Source organism: Pseudophryne corroboree, chromosome 5 (assembly GCF_028390025.1).
Source record: "Pseudophryne corroboree isolate aPseCor3 chromosome 5, aPseCor3.hap2, whole genome shotgun sequence".
Taxonomy (NCBI): Eukaryota; Metazoa; Chordata; class Amphibia; order Anura; family Myobatrachidae; genus Pseudophryne; species Pseudophryne corroboree.
The window spans coordinates 195,076,891-195,095,953 of NC_086448.1; the positions used below are offsets into that span (position 1 = coordinate 195,076,891).

General features: G+C 37.8%; 4 protein-coding genes across 6 annotated transcripts in view; all 4 read left to right on the top strand.

Annotated features, from left to right (window-relative positions):
• HOXA3 (homeobox A3) overlaps positions 1-19,063 on the top strand; it is a 44,400-nt gene that overhangs the window by 3,839 nt on the left and 21,498 nt on the right. Inside the window, exons 1-2 of one of the 3 annotated variants that reach the window (XM_063921988.1) lie at positions 12,726-12,841; positions 18,153-18,351. The exons of 1 other annotated variant lie outside the window; for it this stretch is intronic. The gene's annotated coding sequence lies outside the window, so the exon portion shown is untranslated. Of the gene's footprint in view, positions 1-12,725; positions 12,842-18,152; positions 18,352-19,063 lie in introns of those variants that run through there. One more of the 3 variants, XM_063921987.1, reaches the window with a different exon arrangement.
• Positions 289-4,462, top strand: HOXA6 (homeobox A6). The gene is given in 4 exon segments (XM_063921993.1): positions 289-777; positions 1,608-1,701; positions 1,703-2,458; positions 4,388-4,462. Coding segments are annotated over 3 exon segments (708 nt in total). The 5' UTR covers positions 289-338; the 3' UTR covers positions 1,878-2,458; positions 4,388-4,462.
• HOXA5 (homeobox A5) lies at positions 3,154-5,529 on the top strand. Its single transcript, XM_063921994.1, has 2 exons — positions 3,154-4,012; positions 4,388-5,529. The coding sequence occupies exons 1-2, from the start codon at positions 3,427-3,429 to the stop codon at positions 4,636-4,638; spliced, it is 837 nt and encodes a 278-aa protein (XP_063778064.1). The 5' UTR covers positions 3,154-3,426; the 3' UTR covers positions 4,639-5,529.
• On the top strand, positions 15,257-17,275 carry HOXA4 (homeobox A4). The gene is made up of 2 exons (XM_063921992.1): positions 15,257-15,824; positions 16,245-17,275. The coding sequence occupies exons 1-2, from the start codon at positions 15,395-15,397 to the stop codon at positions 16,556-16,558; spliced, it is 744 nt and encodes a 247-aa protein (XP_063778062.1). The 5' UTR covers positions 15,257-15,394; the 3' UTR covers positions 16,559-17,275.

Sequence of the window (19,063 nt, forward strand, 5' to 3'; positions counted from 1 at the left end):
CTGTCACTTCGTTCCAGTAATAAGTACATCTATTTCCCCCAATAGAACAGCGATGTATACTCCCCCCAATCCACATGTAATATGATGTGTATATTATTGTTGTAGTATATGTGCCTGGGAAGCTGCTTGTTATTGGGAAGTTTGCTGCTCTGTCCCAGTCCCAGGGGAGCACCACCATAACTCCTTCTCATTGGCTAATGCATGATCAGCTGCTTATATTTGCTTCTGTCGCTTTTGGCGCTTGGCCATCCAGAAACAAACCAGTTCGATGACTACTAATAGTTATAGCTAGATGTACTAATACACAACAAATCACAGGAGTAGGAAGTGCAGAGCAAATGAGTTCTTACTTTGTGAATAGCACTTTCCCTGGGAGCCTGCCTAATGGGCAGGACTCCTTTGTGGGTCAGATACCCCTCTACCCTTCTGGCTATGAGGCTTTAAGGCATTTTCAAGGTTCATATGGTACAAGTTCCCTCCAGGACAAGTCTTACTCATCGCCATGCTTTTACCAGCAATCTAACACAGTTCTCGCCTGCAACCGAAACTCCTATGAGTATGGGGCATCGTGCTGCTACCCGGACAAGGCCAGCACCAACTCTACTGCCTCTTACCAGGCTGCCAAGAGAACCCATGCTGGGGAATATCTGCATCTCTCCGCCGATCAGCCGTACAAATCCGCCAATGTACAGAGCAAACTGCTGAGCGAGGACACCAGTGAGAGGAAATACAGTAACCCTGTCTACCCCTGGATGCAGAGAGCCAACTCCTGCACCGGTAAGTGCCCAATATGTGCATGGCTGAGGGGGGACCACTGCCCACAGGCAAGATGAAAAGGGGGGCAGACTTTACTGTTCTACCTACTGTGAGGAATACACAGCATAAATTGACTTTATTATTTGCTAAAAAAAAATGCAATACCCCATTCAATATATACAGAACATAGCTAATTAGCTACCATCTCTTCATCTGTTTGTATATATCTATAGCTATATATAGATCGATACTTACTGTACACACACACACACACACACACACACACACACACATATATATGTATATATATATATATATATATATAAAACAGATTGAAGGAAGAGAGCTAAATAGCTATGTTCTGTGTACGTGTAAGTGTATATATATATATATATATATATATATATATCTCAATCAAAGGTTTTATATAGCAATCCACAATAAAAAAAATATGTTTGCTTGGGAAACATCTGCTGTCCTAAACAAGTAGCTATGCTGTAAGTTTCATTCATTTACCTGTCTTCTAGTGAAATAAATATTTGACACTATACTTTAGAATTGATTGTGCTGTAAGCACTAACATTGATTATAGAATAATAATAATAAAAATACTACTACTACTGATGATAATAATAATAATAATAATAATAATAATAATAATAATAATATTTAAGAATACAAGCATAGTTGACTGATTTCCCACTTTCAGCAACAGACCCTTCTGAATGCATCTTCAAATAATTGTGTTTACTAAACTAGGACAGAGGACGAGTAAAAAGAAAAAGTATTTGGTTAGAATCTTGAGTCTCTATAGTGTAATCATATGTGGCTTTGTTCTTGCTGTCTCTCAGGTGCAGTGTACGGGAACCACGGCAGAAGAGGAAGACAGACTTACACAAGATACCAAACCTTAGAACTGGAGAAAGAATTCCATTTTAATAGGTACGACAAGAAGGAGGAGGATTGAAATAGCAAATGCTCTCTGCCTAACAGAACGACAAATTAAAATCTGGTTTCAGAACAGGAGAATGAAATGGAAGAAGGAAAGCAAGATTATTAATTCCTCACAGTCCAGCAGCGACCCAACAGAGGACAAGCAAGTCGATGAAAGCGACACATAGTCAGCAGGCCTCCCTTATTCATCTGAATACTGCACCGTCTGCACACATACCATATACGTGCCATGTTAATTCTATCTTAACTCATGCATAATGACTGCAAATCCGGGATCCTCTAGCTGTTAGTGAAGGCATGCCTGTCTTTTACATATAAAATATGTTTGCAGAAATACTCAAACAAAAAATATGTTTTCATTTCACGGATGCAGAATAATTAATCGGAAAGAGGTCTTAACCTTACTCGACCCTAGAAGGCAAGTTTACTCCATATTTTGAGCTCGGATATATTGCAGACTTTGGACTGTTAATAAGCTATCTAAACAGATTTCCAAACAAATGTGAGCATGGAAAAATAATGTACACACAAAAAGGGGGGAACAAAAAGAATCCGGAAATCTGAGGTCATCCTGTTTTCTGCATTCCCTGAACAAAGTGTTACTGTCAGCTGCATTGTAAATGTAACAATAATATTTACAGCCGCTCATTGTTGCTAACTGGGCATACAAGACACCGACCCTTCATAGTAGCTGGAAGGAAACGCAAAGCGCTAATTCTGCTTTGCTGATCATAATACCTAATATAAGGTGAGTGGACAGAAATGTGGCCCCAAACATATGATAAATTCGGAAATTTCATTAGGTACAAATCTAGCAAAGCACAGATCTTTGGATATGTAAAAGCTTAAAATTGCCTTTTAAACAATGAAATTATGCACTTATACCATAAGGGAACACTTGATCTCTCATTGTCTTTCAAGACATGCCGTCTGTAGGTTTTGTTTTGTAAGTGCTTATTGCCTTTAATACATTGTGTTACTTAAAAAAACAAACACGTTTTTAAAAGGCAATACCGGTATAAAATCAAATATATGTATTCTAGAATAGAGATCCATTGAAGTGAAATGAACTAAAAATGGAGAGTACAGTATTATTGTGACTGTTAATTCCCCACTACAGCATTACGGCTATTTCTATAACATCAGCAGTAACATAAAGGGACTTTAGCAAAATGCATGATGGAAAGTTAAACATTATATATATATATTTGGAATAAATAGCAAATGTGCAATGTTTCTGTATTAATATGGTGGTTTGTGAACTGTGGCAGTGAGCCGGTACATTTGGTATTCACTAATGCAGCTGTGAGGAGAATGCAATAATTTTTCTGTAATGGGATGTAACCTCAATTCGACCCCGGCCCTGCAGTCCCCGGCTCGCTGAGAGAGACTGCAGTGACAGCTGGCTGCCCAGAAGGTGGCGCTAGAGTCCGAGCAAAGCGATTGCAGTTGCAACTGCAGTACTCAACCCTCTCTGCATCCTCCCAGCTCCCCCACCAGTACACCAGTTTACCTCTAGGGGTCATCAGGCAGGATTTACGACTGGACAACAAAAGCACGTGATTGCAAGTCGTACCCCATATTTGGGTGCCTACGTAGGAGGCAACCAAGTACATGTCCCAGTCATTTCCATAATTCATCATAAATTGTGCAAGGGTGCTATAGACGCACAAAACGACCAAGAGCCACAAATCAAGCACACATATCAAAAAACAAATGAGCTCTTATTTTGTAAACTCATTTTGCGGTCGCTATCCAAATGGCCCGGACTACCAGTTACATAATTATGGAGATCACAGCTCGGTGAGCGAGCAATACAGGGATTCAACAAGCATGCATTCCAGCAGGTACGGATACGGCTACAATGGCATGGATCTCAGCGTTGGGCGATCAGCTTCCAACCACTTTAGTGCCAATGACAGAGCAAGAAATTATCCATCCAACCCAGCCTCCTCTACAGAGCCAAGGTATAACCAACCTGCAACCTCTTCCCACTCGCCTCCACCTGACCCTCTCCCCTGCACTGCTGTGTCCACCCCGCCTGTCAGCGAGAGCCACCCAGGAATCAAAAACTCTCTAAGTAACCCCAACAGCACCACGTCCAATTCCAGCAGCAGCACCAGCAGCAGCAATAGTAATAGCAGCCACATTGCCAGGGAAGGGCTGGGTGCTGCTTCTCCTGGTGCTGAGGATGACACACCAGCTAGCAGCGAACAGGCAAGTTCACAGAACGGCCAGAGCCCTGCTTCATCAGTCCAGCCCCAGATCTACCCCTGGATGAGAAAACTGCACATAAGTCATGGTAAATAAGTCAAATAATTTTTTTTAATGCATATAGCAGAATGGGGGGGTGAGAGAAATCAAAATATCAGGCGCTGCTATTGCCAGTGAAGTGTTAAACATTTGTATAACCATAGAGCAACCTTTAAAATCAGGACTGAAAGGAATAGAATTATTGTCCTAGTTTGTGGCCATTAAGTCCTTTGCAATTTAAGTGATGCATACTTTAAAGTTAAACTATGACACCACCTGTTTTGGATATACTTTAATTATTAATTATGCTCACCCCCCTTTTTTTTATTTTATTAAATAGTGCTAAGGTTAATCTGGGTATAATGTGATGGACTGCATTCTAATTTTGTTGTGTCTTTATTCATTGTATTTATTTTCTTTGCAGACAACATAGGGGGACCAGAAGGGAAGAGGGCTAGGACAGCTTATACTCGCTACCAAACACTTGAGCTGGAGAAGGAATTTCATTTCAATAGGTATCTGACACGCCGAAGGAGGATTGAAATAGCCCATGCTCTTTGCCTATCCGAGAGACAAATAAAAATCTGGTTTCAGAACAGAAGGATGAAATGGAAAAAGGATAACAAGCTGAAAAGTATGAGTATGGCTGCTGCAGGAGGAACATTCCGCCCATAGATGTCTGGTCTATGTAAAGTACTGGTCCAGTATTAGAACATGGTCACAATAGACTTTCTAGGACTCTTGCTTGTGACTTGAGCCTGTCCCCCTGTCCCCTTTATATTCCAGCCATGAGCCCCTCTGCTGGGTGAATATAGCTACAGATGCTTTATGTGTGTTCTGTTTTGGATGGCTATGTCTTGACCATTTTAAATGTTTTAACTTATTTGAGTATGTAAAACGCTATGTGTTACTTGAAAGCAACAGAACTAAAAAAAAAATGTTTTTAAATGTTCTGTTCTGTGTTGCATTCTATTTGTAAGTAAAAAAAATAACTATATGTTTGTGAAATGTAACTATGTGCGAATGCCTACAAACCGTCTACCTAATTTTGAAGAAACTACCTATGATACCTGTGAATAACTATGTTGTAGAGGTGACTTGTTCAATCCAGTTTATCTTGTATTATTGTGGTGAGTAGTGAAGCGGTGACACAAACTGTGATGCCATACAGTTAGTGCTAGCTGTGCCTTTGTATCTCATAACTCTGCACGACCTCCTGTAAAGTGGCTGCACTTGCAGCTAAGTGTATGTAATATGTGTTTGGTTCACAAAGTTAACGATATAGTCAAGCTTGGCTGTTTTATGCAGTTGGTATAAATATATATTTTATTTTATTTTTTTTGTAATTTTTTTTCATGAAAACAAAAATATGACTGGAAAAAAAATAAACTTTCTACTGAAAATATTGATTTGCGTCTCTCAAGTAATACTATGTCTACTTTTGGGGTAGGGTTGTACATTGATTGATGGATTCTATTGTGTACACGAAAATCAAGCGATAACAGGGCAACTTCACAGAAGCTTTGAAAAATAAACTCTTAGAAGTGAAAATGTTTAGGGTGTAAGTAAATTCTTGCCTACTTTTAAAAGTCCAGAGCATCTATCAATATATTTATATTGCTAGGTTCAGTGTCACGATGCTTATTTTATATGCATTAAATTCATTGTAATCTAGATTTGTATTTTTGTATATTTTTTTCTAAATGGTTCCACAGCATTCCCCCAAAATCCTCACAAATTGTACTTACCCTACCTGAGTCTGGATGTAACTCCTCTCAGCCTGTAATGGAAATGAAAAGAGATCTCTTTGCTAACTGCTGCTTACATTCTTGTCTCCCTTAAGTTATATAACAGTAAACTTTATAAGCCCTAGTTCCGGCTATGTGACATTTGGTTGCCAAATGAATAGGGTTTTGTCTATGAATTAGATCGTAAAATACTCCATAACACAGACAGATAGGCTCACTGGCTATAAAACGTCACGTGGTGCTATTAAAGTAAGTTTTATGGTTTCGGGGAGTAGACGTCCAACATTATATACCATATCATATAATCTCACTGATGCTGGACATCATTTGGCGTTTAGCAGCACAAAAGATCACGTATTCCATGCATGGGGAGCGTAGTTCTGCACCTCACTCTTCATGGCTGCTGACTTTTAAATGAAGGTAAGTTTTAGAGCACATGCAACTTGTATTAAATAACACTAGTTATCTATTTAGGACCTACAGTTATTATCTGTGTCATTTACTGTGTGATAAACCCAACTATTTAGCCAAGGGCATACCTTATTACAAATATTTGTGCAACGTGGGACTGTGCGAGTTATTCAGTGCTATTTAAAATCCTAAATAAATTGCCTGGTTCTTGGGAAATTGAAAATCCTACATTATAGTCCATTGGCAAAGTGAGTGTCCTTAAAGTCTGGAAGTGCAACAATGTCTCATAAGCAGAGCTAGCAATCTATAACTAAGACCACTCATGAATTATCCTTTGAAACGCTGTCACACGATGCTGGTACTTACCTTATAATATATACATTCAGTTCACCCATTGGCCTTATCTGTCCAAAAATAAGAGTGGCTCATTTCAAAGGCAAGTGTTTGCAGTAGTAAGAGACATTGCTCACATACACTGTGCACTCTCCCTTAAGATATATGTAATGTTTCCACATTTCTGGACTGGGGAAGAATTTGGATAGGCCACAGCTGTGTGTTTGCTGACATTCTGTTTTCTCTGTCAGTAGTAAGTTCACGCTGCACTGTAATTAGTCAGCAATGAACTTTATGACCGGATTTACCATTAGACTGCGATCCAGGGTTAGAATAGCGGGTGATGAAAACTGTGCCTTCATTTAGGTCGGCGAGAAAAAAAGTTAGAGACAATCTTGTTTTTGGCTACTGGGTTTTTCTGCAAACTTTCTCGAACTTCTTCAACTTCAGCTGCTCGCAGGTAATACCAACTTCTGCGCTTTATTAATCTAATAGGATGATTTCTTAGTGCCCCCCCCCCCCCTTCCTCACCCCGTGGTGGTGGTGGTAGTGGTGGTGGTGGGGAAGTGTAGGGGAGAGAGGAGGGGGGTCTGCACGCGAAAGTTCAAACAAGTCATAAACTTTTATGGGTGACATTAGGAACATTTGGTCACTGCCTGGCTTCCGGCTTGTTGTTTTTCCCTTTTCTTCTTTAGCATCCACATTACCATAAAATATGACCTACAATATAAATGTCACAAAAACCATGTTTTGTTCTTTGTTTTTGTTTTAGTCTTTTAAACTCAATATGGCCCAAAACGCTAATTTAAATATGTTTACTCTTGCGCTCCCACAGCTGGACAGAACAATATATGAATGCCATAGTATAAATCAGTCTATCTATCTATCTATCTATCTATCTATCTATCTATCTATCTATCTATCTATCTCCTATCTACGAAAATAAAATCAATAATCTATCTATCTATCTATCTATCTATCTATCTATCTATCTATCTATCTATCTATCTATCTATCTATCTATCTATCTATCTATCTATGTGTCTATCTATCTATCTATCTATCTATCTATCTATTCATGCATAACTGTAAACTATCGATTATATGTAACAGCATAGATCATTTACTTTTTCTTCTCCTCCTAGTTTTTGGAGTGCTAAATGATAGTTATAAAAGGTCCAGTTCTCATATATGGTGTATTTTAACAATGGAAAGTATTAGATGCGGTTTACTAAAACAAGAATCTGTATTATATACTTGTATAAATTAAAATTATGTTATTAAATAAACATACAAAGGAACACTATGTTAGTTTGTCTTATTAACTTACTGCTTAAAACATTTTTATTAAAGATGCTTTAGAACAGATTTGTGACAGTATAATCTAACTTAATGCAGCATCAATTTTCAAATATTGTTGTAAAACATAGTAGTAATTTACATCATGTACTATTGAGGTGTAATAGAATTGAACATCATGCAAATAAATTTAACAGGGGATCAGAAAATTAAATTCCTCCCCTCCCACCCCCCACCCAGTGTCCCCGGTACAGCTGGATAAATACTCTTAAATTATAGGGAAAAATACAAATGTTAATCTTTAGCTCATGTTTCGATATATATACATCAGTCAGTAGTTTAAAATAATTTTAATACATGAGATTGAGTGGGTGGATCCAGAGATTCTATTTGTCTTATTATCTTAAATTAAAAAAATCAAATCCCTTTCAGATTTTATAATGGATAAACCAAAACATTTTATATACATGCACCTCCTGACATTTTCGGTTCTCCTACATGGAGATAAGTATCTCAAATAGGAAAAAGAACTAAAAAATAATAATAAATACACCCTGTCTGCCTTATATAAGACACTTGTATGCATTGTATTTTACCATTGTACCCAATGCTTTAGAAATGTCCTAATTTATCTACTTAGGTCACTAAATACTTATATTTAATTTGTATGCTGTGTAATCTATTTAAGTGCATACCTTTATTTGTTCAATTCTATAGATTATGATCATTTTACCTATAGCAGAGCATTTAGTGTATTAGGGGTCTATTTACTAAGCCTTGGATGGAGCTAAATCCTACAGAGATAAAGTCCCAGCCAATCGGCTCCTAATTGCCATGTCACAGGCTGGGTTTGAAAAATGACAGTTAGGAGCCGATTGGCTGGGACTTTATCTCAGTCGGATTTATCTCCATCCAAGACTTAGTAAATAGACCCCTGAGGAGCAGATTTATTAAGCTTGGTGAAGTGATAAAGTGGAAGGTGATAAAGGACCAGCCAATCAGATCCTAACTGCCATATCACAGACTGGGTTTGAAAAATGACAGTTAGGAGCTGACTGGCTGGTCCTTTATCACCTTCCACTTTATCACTTCACCAGGGTTAATAAATCTGCCCCTCAGTTACTTAACCTTACACTAAAAACTAAAAGGGTCTTGTATGGAGATAAAGTGGACAAAGATAAAGTACCAACCACCCAGCTCCTAACTGCCATGCCAAAGGCTGGGTTTAAAAAATGACAGTTATGTGCTGATTGGCTGGGACTTTATCTCCATCCACTTTATCTCCGTCCAAGCTTAGTAAATAGACCCCTAAAACTGATATCACACTTTTTCAATAAATCATACATTAAGAATCAGGACACATTTGAAAACAAATATATATTTTAAATATGTTGTCATCATAAAAAAAAATCTAAAATATGTTAAGCAGACTTTACTACATTTAAATATAATAGAAACACAACGTACATCGTATGCCTGTGAGCATTCATGATTATTTATTTCATTGTATATGATAGGTTAGTATGTGTCCCATATAGCATGGGCAGTATAGTGTTTGTAATATATTGTGATTTTATATATATATATATATATATATATATATTTATATATAAAATCTTTTCAGCTATTTTCTTCTTTGCAAAAAATATTTACTCAGTGTTGCTATTCAAACAATTGCAATTCTGTGAAGCAGCCCTCGCTTAAGGTGAAGACTGTCAGAGTTTAACAAATCACAGCTCGCTCAGTTCACTGCCAGGTTAAGTAAATGCAGAGAAGATAAATCTGCAAACCTTAGTATCACCAGCAGAGCTCGCTTCAGACCAAGTTCACCGACAGCACAGTTGCCTAGGCAAGCTTTTTTCCTCTTAACAAAACTTACTGACTTTTTTTTTATTCAAGTAACTTAAAATACAGAACAGAATGCAATCAGCATTTAACGTTAATTTGCTGTTTTGATCTGCAGTCTCATGTCTGGGCTGTAAGACTTGCTGCAGTATAAATTAGCATAGTGATTAACAGTCCCTTAATGTCTGAGCGGATTCTAAATGTATTTTGAATTGATGTGAATATATAAATATAGTTTATTATGCGATAGAATCGACCTATAGTACAACTAGTAACACATTTAGTGTGTGTGTGTGTGTGGTCTCAGTGCTATGTGTCTTCGCGTACATAGATGGCTGTGTGTGTGTGTGTGTGTGTGTGTGTGTGTGTGTGTGTGTGTGTGTGTGTGTGTGTGTGTGTGTGTGTGTGTGTGTCAGGCACAGGTCAAAAAGCTGTAGGTCAAAAGTTTAGCCTCTTTACGCTGCTCTCTAAAGTCATCTATCCAGACAAAGTTGGATGTCAATGTTATATAGTGGACATTTTGCCCATCAGCACAAAAGATAAAAAAGTGTTTTTGAGTTTGGCTTCGATCATAGACTGGACTCCTGTTGAACTCTAGCGGTTAAATGACCTTAATTACAAATGCACGGCTAGAAAAATGATTCCTTTCAACAGTGCGAGTTGTATTTCATTGAAGTTGCCTACTCTAAAGTCTAAATGAAGTTGTTCCATATGGAGCAGGTAGAATAAAAGTCGATAGTAGAAAAGCACTCATATTGATAGTTTCTCAACCAAAAATCAAATCACAGTGTACGATGGCAAAATTCAAGAATAAATAAATAAATAATAACATAAATACATTTTATTTAAATTATTTTTAATTCTAAAGACATTCAAAATATCATATACAATATAAACACACAAACACACACACACACACACACACGAAAAATTATTTTTATTTACTATTTTGACATAAGCAGAAATATTTACGTTTTAAGATATATTCTTATTCTTATTCTTATTCTTATTAGACATTAATACAATAAATAGTGCATTTAAAGTTTAAAAAAAAATATATATATTTGTTTTACTGGCCCCATCAAATTTTTTTTTTACTTTTTAGTACGATTCCTAGATTTCAAAACCATTTTTATTAATATCTTGTTATATGGGAGAATGATGATCAAACAGCATGATTAAATAGAATTAGTACAAGAGATATTTGTATTATGCAGATAAGACTTGACTCTGGAATACATCTGTTGTGTTTAAACCGAAAGGTCACACTTGTATAAACCAGAAAACCACTTTTTGTTGTTGTTGTTTCATATTGTCAATATTTGGTATAAAGAAATGTGTATTCGCTGCAATGTATTTATCTGCGTTATAGTACGAAATTGTTTGCAGAATTTGTCTTGGTAGTTTTTTTTTATATACCTCAACCTTGGTCTCACAACAACTTCCTGGACATCCATTAATCACAAATTAAATGTTTCCAGATCCCTTAAATTGAATCATGGTTTTCGTTTTTGGTGGTCCCTGCAGCTTAAGACTTCTTCGTATTTTTGATTGTGAATGCAAACTAAATTTTCACAGACAATTCAATATTGTAAAATTGTAAATAAGAACATATTTACTAGATCTACCACAGTCTCTCCCCCCACCCATAACCTTTCTCTATGACGTCAGTGGGCATCCTAAAATTCAAAGCCAAGAAGAGTAATGCATCTCATAACCTCTGTAATGTGTACCTTTGCGTTATTTATTCTTAATTCTCTGTCAAGGAGAAGTGACCTGATAGAAACTCCCTGCTGTCTTAAGGACACTTGCTGGACCTTTTAAAGAAGCTAAGTCCAAGGCCGAGGTGAACCTCAGGTCACCGAGTCTAACAAATATGAAAATGTCGCCTGGTGAACTGCAAGCCTCCTTATTTAACAAAGACTGTCAATGAAGAAGATTAATATGAAACGAAATGGGTGCAGTGTCACTCTTCGGTCATTTTGCACCAAACGCTTAGTTGCATGATTAAAAACATAAAAACAACAACAACAAAAACGATATATGATATCACATACAAATATATCTTTTATATTAACTATTTTTCCTATTTTTTTATTGTTTAATTTGCGAAAAATATAATTGGAAAAATAATAACAGTGACAAATAATAATTGCATATTACATCCAGTAAGCAAATTAATGATGATGATGATGATGATACAAAAATAAAAATAGTAATCTTTTAGTATTTGTTCAATGTAGAATCATGGCAAGTGATTGATTTGTAGAAAAAGATTTTCATTGCAATTTTCTCAAATATTTTTGTAATAGTTTTACAATTGTTTTCAATAGAGCCGATTTGGTAGTTTATGGTAAAGTGAGATAACCATAAATCTTAGAAGAAAATGTGTAAATGTCGGCCTGTGAGATAACACGTGGTGGTCTTGGCTCAATTCTTACTGATAACAAAACCTCAAAGACAAGTAACAGGCTCTTTGAAATTTACATAAGCAATGCAGCCACATTAAAGGCAAACTTATCAGGGAGGTGTTTCAATATGTGTTTTTGGAAACCAACCACAAATCTTAAGAACTTACTTACAAGTAACAAATAACTAGCTTATTGTCAAACGCCGTGAGAATACAGCCGAAACGTTGCATATCTTTTGAACTGGTACCACTAACGATTTGTCTCCTGAGTGATTATCGATATATATTGCACAACAAAACAGATTACATGACATTATTATGTATCATGGCTAGCCCTTGCTGCCTACAAAGACAATAGTTATAACAGTATAATATAAATAAGACTATTGGACTGTTTGTTAAGATTTTGGAAATAATCCCACCCGTATTGCAAACAGTTACTCATTTAAAAAAAAAATAACAATAATAAAATAATACAATATGTTTTCCGCTTGTCATCTCTTTTTAATATATTTATCATTATGTCTTTAAACATGAGTTGAAATTAGTCACATTTTTTATTTTACTAAATGCACGGCAAATAATACACGTTTTTGTGGGAGCAAAATGACCGAGCCTTTTAGATGTTTCCTGTGATTTTGTATGCAATTAATTTTACACACATAATTTATGTCTCAATCCATTTCTGTGTAGAACGGTGAATATGGTTAAAAAAAGAAAAGGAAAAAAACAACGAATTTTAGGAATCTTATTGGCGCTCGGGATCCGTCTAGTACAGAATGCAAATGATTGAAAGTACACCATCTGCTCTGTTTATGCTCCATATAACAAGGTAAATGCCTCATTTTCAGTGTTCTTTACATAGAAGAATGGGCTAAATATATCTGTATCACAACAGATTTCTACTTTCCAGATTTTTAAATATAGCTTCAAACATATAGTTTTGCTAGATCCATATGCTTCTTACTTCGTTTTCTTCCTAGACAAAATAAATAAATAAATAAATAGATAGAGTAAATAAATAAATAAATAAATAAATAAGCAAGCAAGCAAGCAATTTAGTAGTATATTACCTTATTAATGGTCTTGCATAATATTCTGCATATCTCCATGCAAGTCTGCAAATATATTATATACACCTGCACAACATATACATTATCCACAAATGTAATGATTCAAGAATTAAAAGCCTCGGTCTCATTAATAACTTGGTGCTTATGGCTAAATAACAGCAAATGCCCTTTTCTATCGGTTGCCCCAAAACTATGTGATTGCTAATAATTCTTACATTGTTGAAGACTGCTGCCATGCAAGATAACTATATCCAAACTGTCTTATTCTAGATTCTCCAGCAACGTGTGGAATGTATCTGCAAGACTTGGCTTCTTTTGAACATTGACACATATCTAATTCTGGGTTATATTACAGGGTCAGGCATCTCTGTATTTCTATCTCACAATTGTGGGTGAACACGGGTCCTCTTTGCGATGAGACAGTAAACAGACCCAGCAATAGAGTTCTCTGGAACGACTGCTTACTAGACTTATGTGATGCCAATCCTAATATTTACACAACCAATACAGATAATTCTTCTCTCCAGTCAGCTGGTGTACTATGAACACCGTGTGAGCTATTAGAGGTGTGATTACAGGCATGACCCTCTTTTTCACGCAATTTTATACATCTTTACAAAGAAGACACATCTGCTAAACTACTGATATGCTAAAGGAATAGGATGCTGTTTTCTATTCTGAATCACAAGATACACATATAGGCCAGTAATTCGTGTCATGTATGTAAAATATATCATTTGGATGTGGCTACATGAGTAAGTCAGTAACTTCCCCATATGCTCTGGCCGGTTGAGTTCCCATCCCATACTAGCCTATGATGAATACCTGGCTGGTGGATGAGCTCAGGCTAACTGCACTGTGAAGTGTCAGGCAGAGCAGCCTTCCATGTACATGGGAACAGTGAATAAACCCACAGCCTGTAGTGCACACCAGTTACTGAGCGATGTGGCAGCACTACAGATGACTTTGTAACATACAACATAAGAGTATTACATACAGTATTACATTGCAGAGCAGCCTTCCTGCACATGGGATTACTGACATAGGGGTCTAATTACTAAGCATTGGATGGAGATAAAGTACCAGCCAATCAGCAACTACCTGGCATGTCACAGGCTGGGTTTGAAAAATGACAGTTAGTAGCTGGTTGGCTGGGACGTTATCTCAGTGCACTATATTTCCATCCAAATGCTTAGTAAATAGACCCCATAACTCACAGCCTGCACACCAACCACTAGGTGATGTGACTGCACCATAGGTGACTTGGGGGTCTATTTACTAAGCCTTGGATGGAGATAAAGTCGCTGGAGATAAAGTATCAGCCAATCGGCTCCTAACTGTCATTTTCAAACACAGTCTGTGGCATAGTAGTTAGGAGCCGATTGGCTGGTACTTTATCTACAACGACTTTATCTCCATTCAAGGATTAGTAAATAGACCCGTGAGTAACATAAAACATAGAATACTAGTGCAGTATTACATTGCAGAGCAGCCTTCCTATACATGGGATCAATGACTGAACCCACAGTCTGTGGGATCAATGACTGAACCCACAGTCTGCACACCATCCAATGCGTGATGTGGCAGCATCATAGGTGACTTAGTAACATACATCATAGAGTATTACATACAGTATTGCATAGCAGAGCAGCCTTCCTGCACATGAGATTAGTGACTGAACCCACAGACTGCACACCAACCACTGCGTGATGTGGCAGCAATATCGATGGGACGCGGTTAAAACGACTTATGAGCATACTATATGGAGTACTACAGACAGAATTACATTGCAAGAGCAGCCTTCCTGTACAGGGAACAGTGACTGAACCCACAGCTTACACTACAACCACTGTATGAAGTGGCAGCACTAAAGAGGACTTAGTAAGTATTAAGTAACATACTACATGGAGGATTACATACAGTATTACATTGCAGAGCAGCTTCTCCCAGCAGAGCACCAGGTGTGATGGGCACAGTAGTGGTGACAGAGGCCAGCATTACTGATCTTAGTACATTATTGCTATGATTAGGCAATGCGCCTGTTATTAGTATTGATCCCTGATGCTGTCCTCTGTACCTCTGGCAGAGATGATGTTACAGCTGCAGATAAGTATATAAGGGGTGAGTGGCAATGCATTTATCATCCCAGTGTTTCCTTATCCGGGGTGCAGGGAAGGCCGCTGATTGGCCGGCGGGGTCACATGGGCGGCTAGTTTGCAGAGCTGACAGGGAGGAGGAGGGTTCTGTGCAGAACAGAAAAACGACAACGCCAGAAAAATTAGTATTTTTTTTTCTTGCACTTCCACAAATTAATGGCCATGAGCTCGTTTCTGATCAACTCCAACTACATCGAGCCCAAATTCCCCCCCTGCGAGGAGTACGCACAGAGTAACTACCTGCACAGCCAGTCCCCAGATTACTACGAGCGGCCGAGGGAACCCGGCTTCCAGGCTCCTCCCGAGGCTCTGTACCCAGGTCCGGGCAGCTACCCCGAAGCCAGCTATGGGTACAGCCACATCGCAGCCGGCCATGAGGCCGGGGTCGCCCAGGAGGGGGTCCCTAGCAAGGGGCACAGCCAGTCTCAGCAACTTCTCCAAAGCCACGTCCTCAGACAGCCACCCCAGCACTGCGAGCCTATAGGAGTGTCCAATGACAGTATCCAGACTGAGAAGGCTGCTGCTGGGTTGAAATGCAAAGAGCCAGTCGTCTATCCTTGGATGAAGAAAATACATTGCAACACAGGTAAGTGTCAGCTCTGTGGCCCCAGCTGCAGGCAGCGTGCCATGGGGTGACCAGGGCTGTCTGTTGGCCATGGCAGGGAGAGCAACCCTCTTAGTATCAGTGGCTCTTAACTCCAGGATTTATTGGTGTCAATTTGTTGTAGCAAGTAATTACAGATCCCATAAATGTAATTACCCAGCTATTGACTCTGGGCCGTGCGCCTTTGATGCCTTTCTCTCCCCCAGTCCCCATCACCATGTTTTATGGCACTCTGCTGTGTGCTGCATTGTCACCAGCCTGAGAAACTTTTCTTTCTTTCTTTCTGTCTTTCTTTCTTTTTTATTTATTTATTTATTTATTTATTTATTTCTTATCTAAACAATGGTGTCAAGTCATTGCCTAATGATTATGTTCCATTGCTTTTTCTCTCTGTGTGCTCAGTTAATCCAAATTACACTGGAGGGGAACCCAAAAGGTCCCGGACTGCGTACACCAGGCAGCAGGTGCTGGAGCTGGAGAAGGAGTTCCACTTTAACCGCTATCTAACCAGACGCCGGCGGATAGAGATTGCGCACACCTTGTGTCTGTCCGAGCGTCAGGTCAAGATCTGGTTCCAAAACAGGAGGATGAAGTGGAAGAAGGACCACAAATTGCCCAACACTAAGATGCGCTCTGCAAACCCATCAGCCCCCAGCCAGCAGTCAAAAGTACAGGGTCACCAGCACACAGATGGGTCAACAACCCCATTATTATAACTCCTAATTGTGAGGATCCATAATGCTCTGCTGGCAATCATTTGGACCAAATGACTATGAAAAGAAAGAAGAAAAAACAAACTTTCACAACCCACAAAGCTCCCTGATATTGCTGGATACAAAGTCTTAGAGCAAACAAGGACAATTGTTCTCATAACCAGGGGAATCCATGCAGACTTTTGCGTCGTTTTATTTATGTATTTGAATGTATGCATATGAAATAAATATGGGGTATATGTGTACATGATTATTGACGTATAGTTCTTCAATGTCTACATAGGTAGCAAACTATTTTGTATACAAGATTACTATTCCACGGATGCATTTCTGGCAAATTATGTGATAGGGGTATGGATCATCCACTATATAACACATATACATAGCTGTGGGTATTTAATAAAACAAACTTTTTTTATGATTTATTTAATGGATTATTGAAGATGTAAAGGAGTCGTATTGTAAATACTGGCGGACATAAAAAGCATTTCTATAGAAACAACATAACTGTTTTCCTGCTTAGCTCGTTGTCTGAGATCGATGTGTGTTTGACACTCGTTGGATGTTAGCATTGCTGTAGAAGGCCTTTGATCGTCTTGAAGGCGAGGAAGGGGCGCAGATACAGTATAAGTGGTACATATTGTGAATTTTGTGCTGTATTATTGTGGTGCTTACCTCTGAGAATATTCTGTGAAAATTAAAGTTTTCAAATAACATCTACCAGCTGTTTCCTAAATGTACTTATTATTAAGAAATAATTATTTTAGTGCGCACGCACATACCGAGTTTCTCTCACTCTCTCTCTCTCTCTCTCTCTCTCACACACACACACACACACACACACACACACACACACACACACACACACACACACACACACACAGGCGTTTGAACATATATTTGCAGAAATAAAAGGTCAACAGCTGCCTGTAAATGAAAAGATATAAAACTATTTTCTTATCACTAGAGAGTCAAGACTCACAATGACCATGATAAAATGGTGGGATGGATAAAATGGGGACTGACTAAAATGTATGTATTTTATATCTGTGTATCTTTTTCTGTGTATATAGTAGCGCGCTCTCTCTCTCTCTCTCTCTCTCTCTCTCTCTCTCTCTCTCTCTGTAATCGTTTAGAATACTGAGTGAAAGTATACAACGTATCTAAGTGAAGCATTAAATTATACATGACCGTTGGCAACAGATAGAATTTCAAATACATAACGAATATAAGGATTTTTAAAACATATTTTGTGACATGTGCTGTAAAATGTGTCCCAAGTATTTCTCGTGAATCAGTCACTTCAATGGTAAGAGCCGAGCCAGACGTACATTATTTATTGCTGTTTGAATCCCATCGATATTTGATTTATTACTACTATCTATGTTTGTATGTATGTATGTATGTATGTATGTATGTATGTATGTATGTACGTACGTACGTACGTACTTACGTACGTGTGTGTATATACATATATATATATATATATGTATAAAAAGATATGACAAAATCAGTGTATATATTTATAAAGATATATCAAAATCAGTGTTTATTCCACATAACAATATCTTATAAAGACTTATTTGTACCCCACCAGACACACTGAAGGACATCACTAACAGAAGCATATCTGTGCTTTTCACTTGGAAAAGCAAAATTTGTGCAGAAGCTATGGCATTTCTTTTGAAATCGGAGACGTCTATGGTGGATCGTAATTCCATTAACCAATTACACACGTTCATACGGAAGATTGAAGCTGGATAGAATGGAACTGAGGACACTTCCACTTCCATAAGGTATAGCGATGCTCATACAGTGCTTATTTAATTATGCTGACAGTATTTTTAACATTTTGTGAATCAATTTGCATATATAGCTATATAATAAGTGTATTTGTACGTATACACATATATCTGTATATTACACTATTGTGTATTTTATATATATATATATATATATAATAGGTGTGTGTGTGTGTGTGTGTGTGTGTGTGTGTGTGTGTGTGTGTGTGTGTGTGTGTGTGTCTTCCTTAGATTTGTAGTTTGTTCTTTGCCCTATCACATTGTCTGGCCTTTGCTAAGGCAACAGAGTTCATGCAGAGGACACGGTTTCTGTCTATTCAGTTTTTTTTTTCCTTTTTTCGAGAGAGGCAAGCTGACCTTCAAACCCTTGACCTTTAGTATTGAATTCCATGTAAAATGAACCATCCCCAGTTCTGTAAATCTGGACCTCGCAGTTCCTGTAACATGTTGTAACGTCCAGAAAAACAAATGTTTTTGGTCAAATGTAAAAAAAAATGAGTGAACAAGGGATTCATTCTCTCCTCCTTGAAGCAATATCGGTATCTTCCTAGATCATTACTTGCCTCTGGTGCATCTCGGATGCTAATTACGCAAATTCCTAAGATTTTGTTCAAGTTGCTTCGAAACTTGTTTGCTTGTAAGATATTTGAAATAAGCAAAGTTTTATTTGCATTGTTTTTAGAATGAGGGTACTACAAAGAGACAA

What these genes read in the sequence shown, in the direction of transcription:
- HOXA5 (XM_063921994.1), top strand. Translation starts at nt 3,427, where the DNA reads ATGAGCTCTTATTTTGTAAACTCATTTTGCGGTCGCTATCCAAATGGC. An exon ending in AAAACTGCACATAAGTCATG is followed by an intron (nt 4,013 to 4,387) that starts GTAAATAAGTCA and finishes TTTTCTTTGCAG; the next exon opens with ACAACATAGGGGGACCAGAA.
- HOXA4 (XM_063921992.1), top strand. Translation starts at nt 15,395, where the DNA reads ATGGCCATGAGCTCGTTTCTGATCAACTCCAACTACATCGAGCCCAAA. An exon ending in GAAAATACATTGCAACACAG is followed by an intron (nt 15,825 to 16,244) that starts GTAAGTGTCAGC and finishes CTGTGTGCTCAG; the next exon opens with TTAATCCAAATTACACTGGA.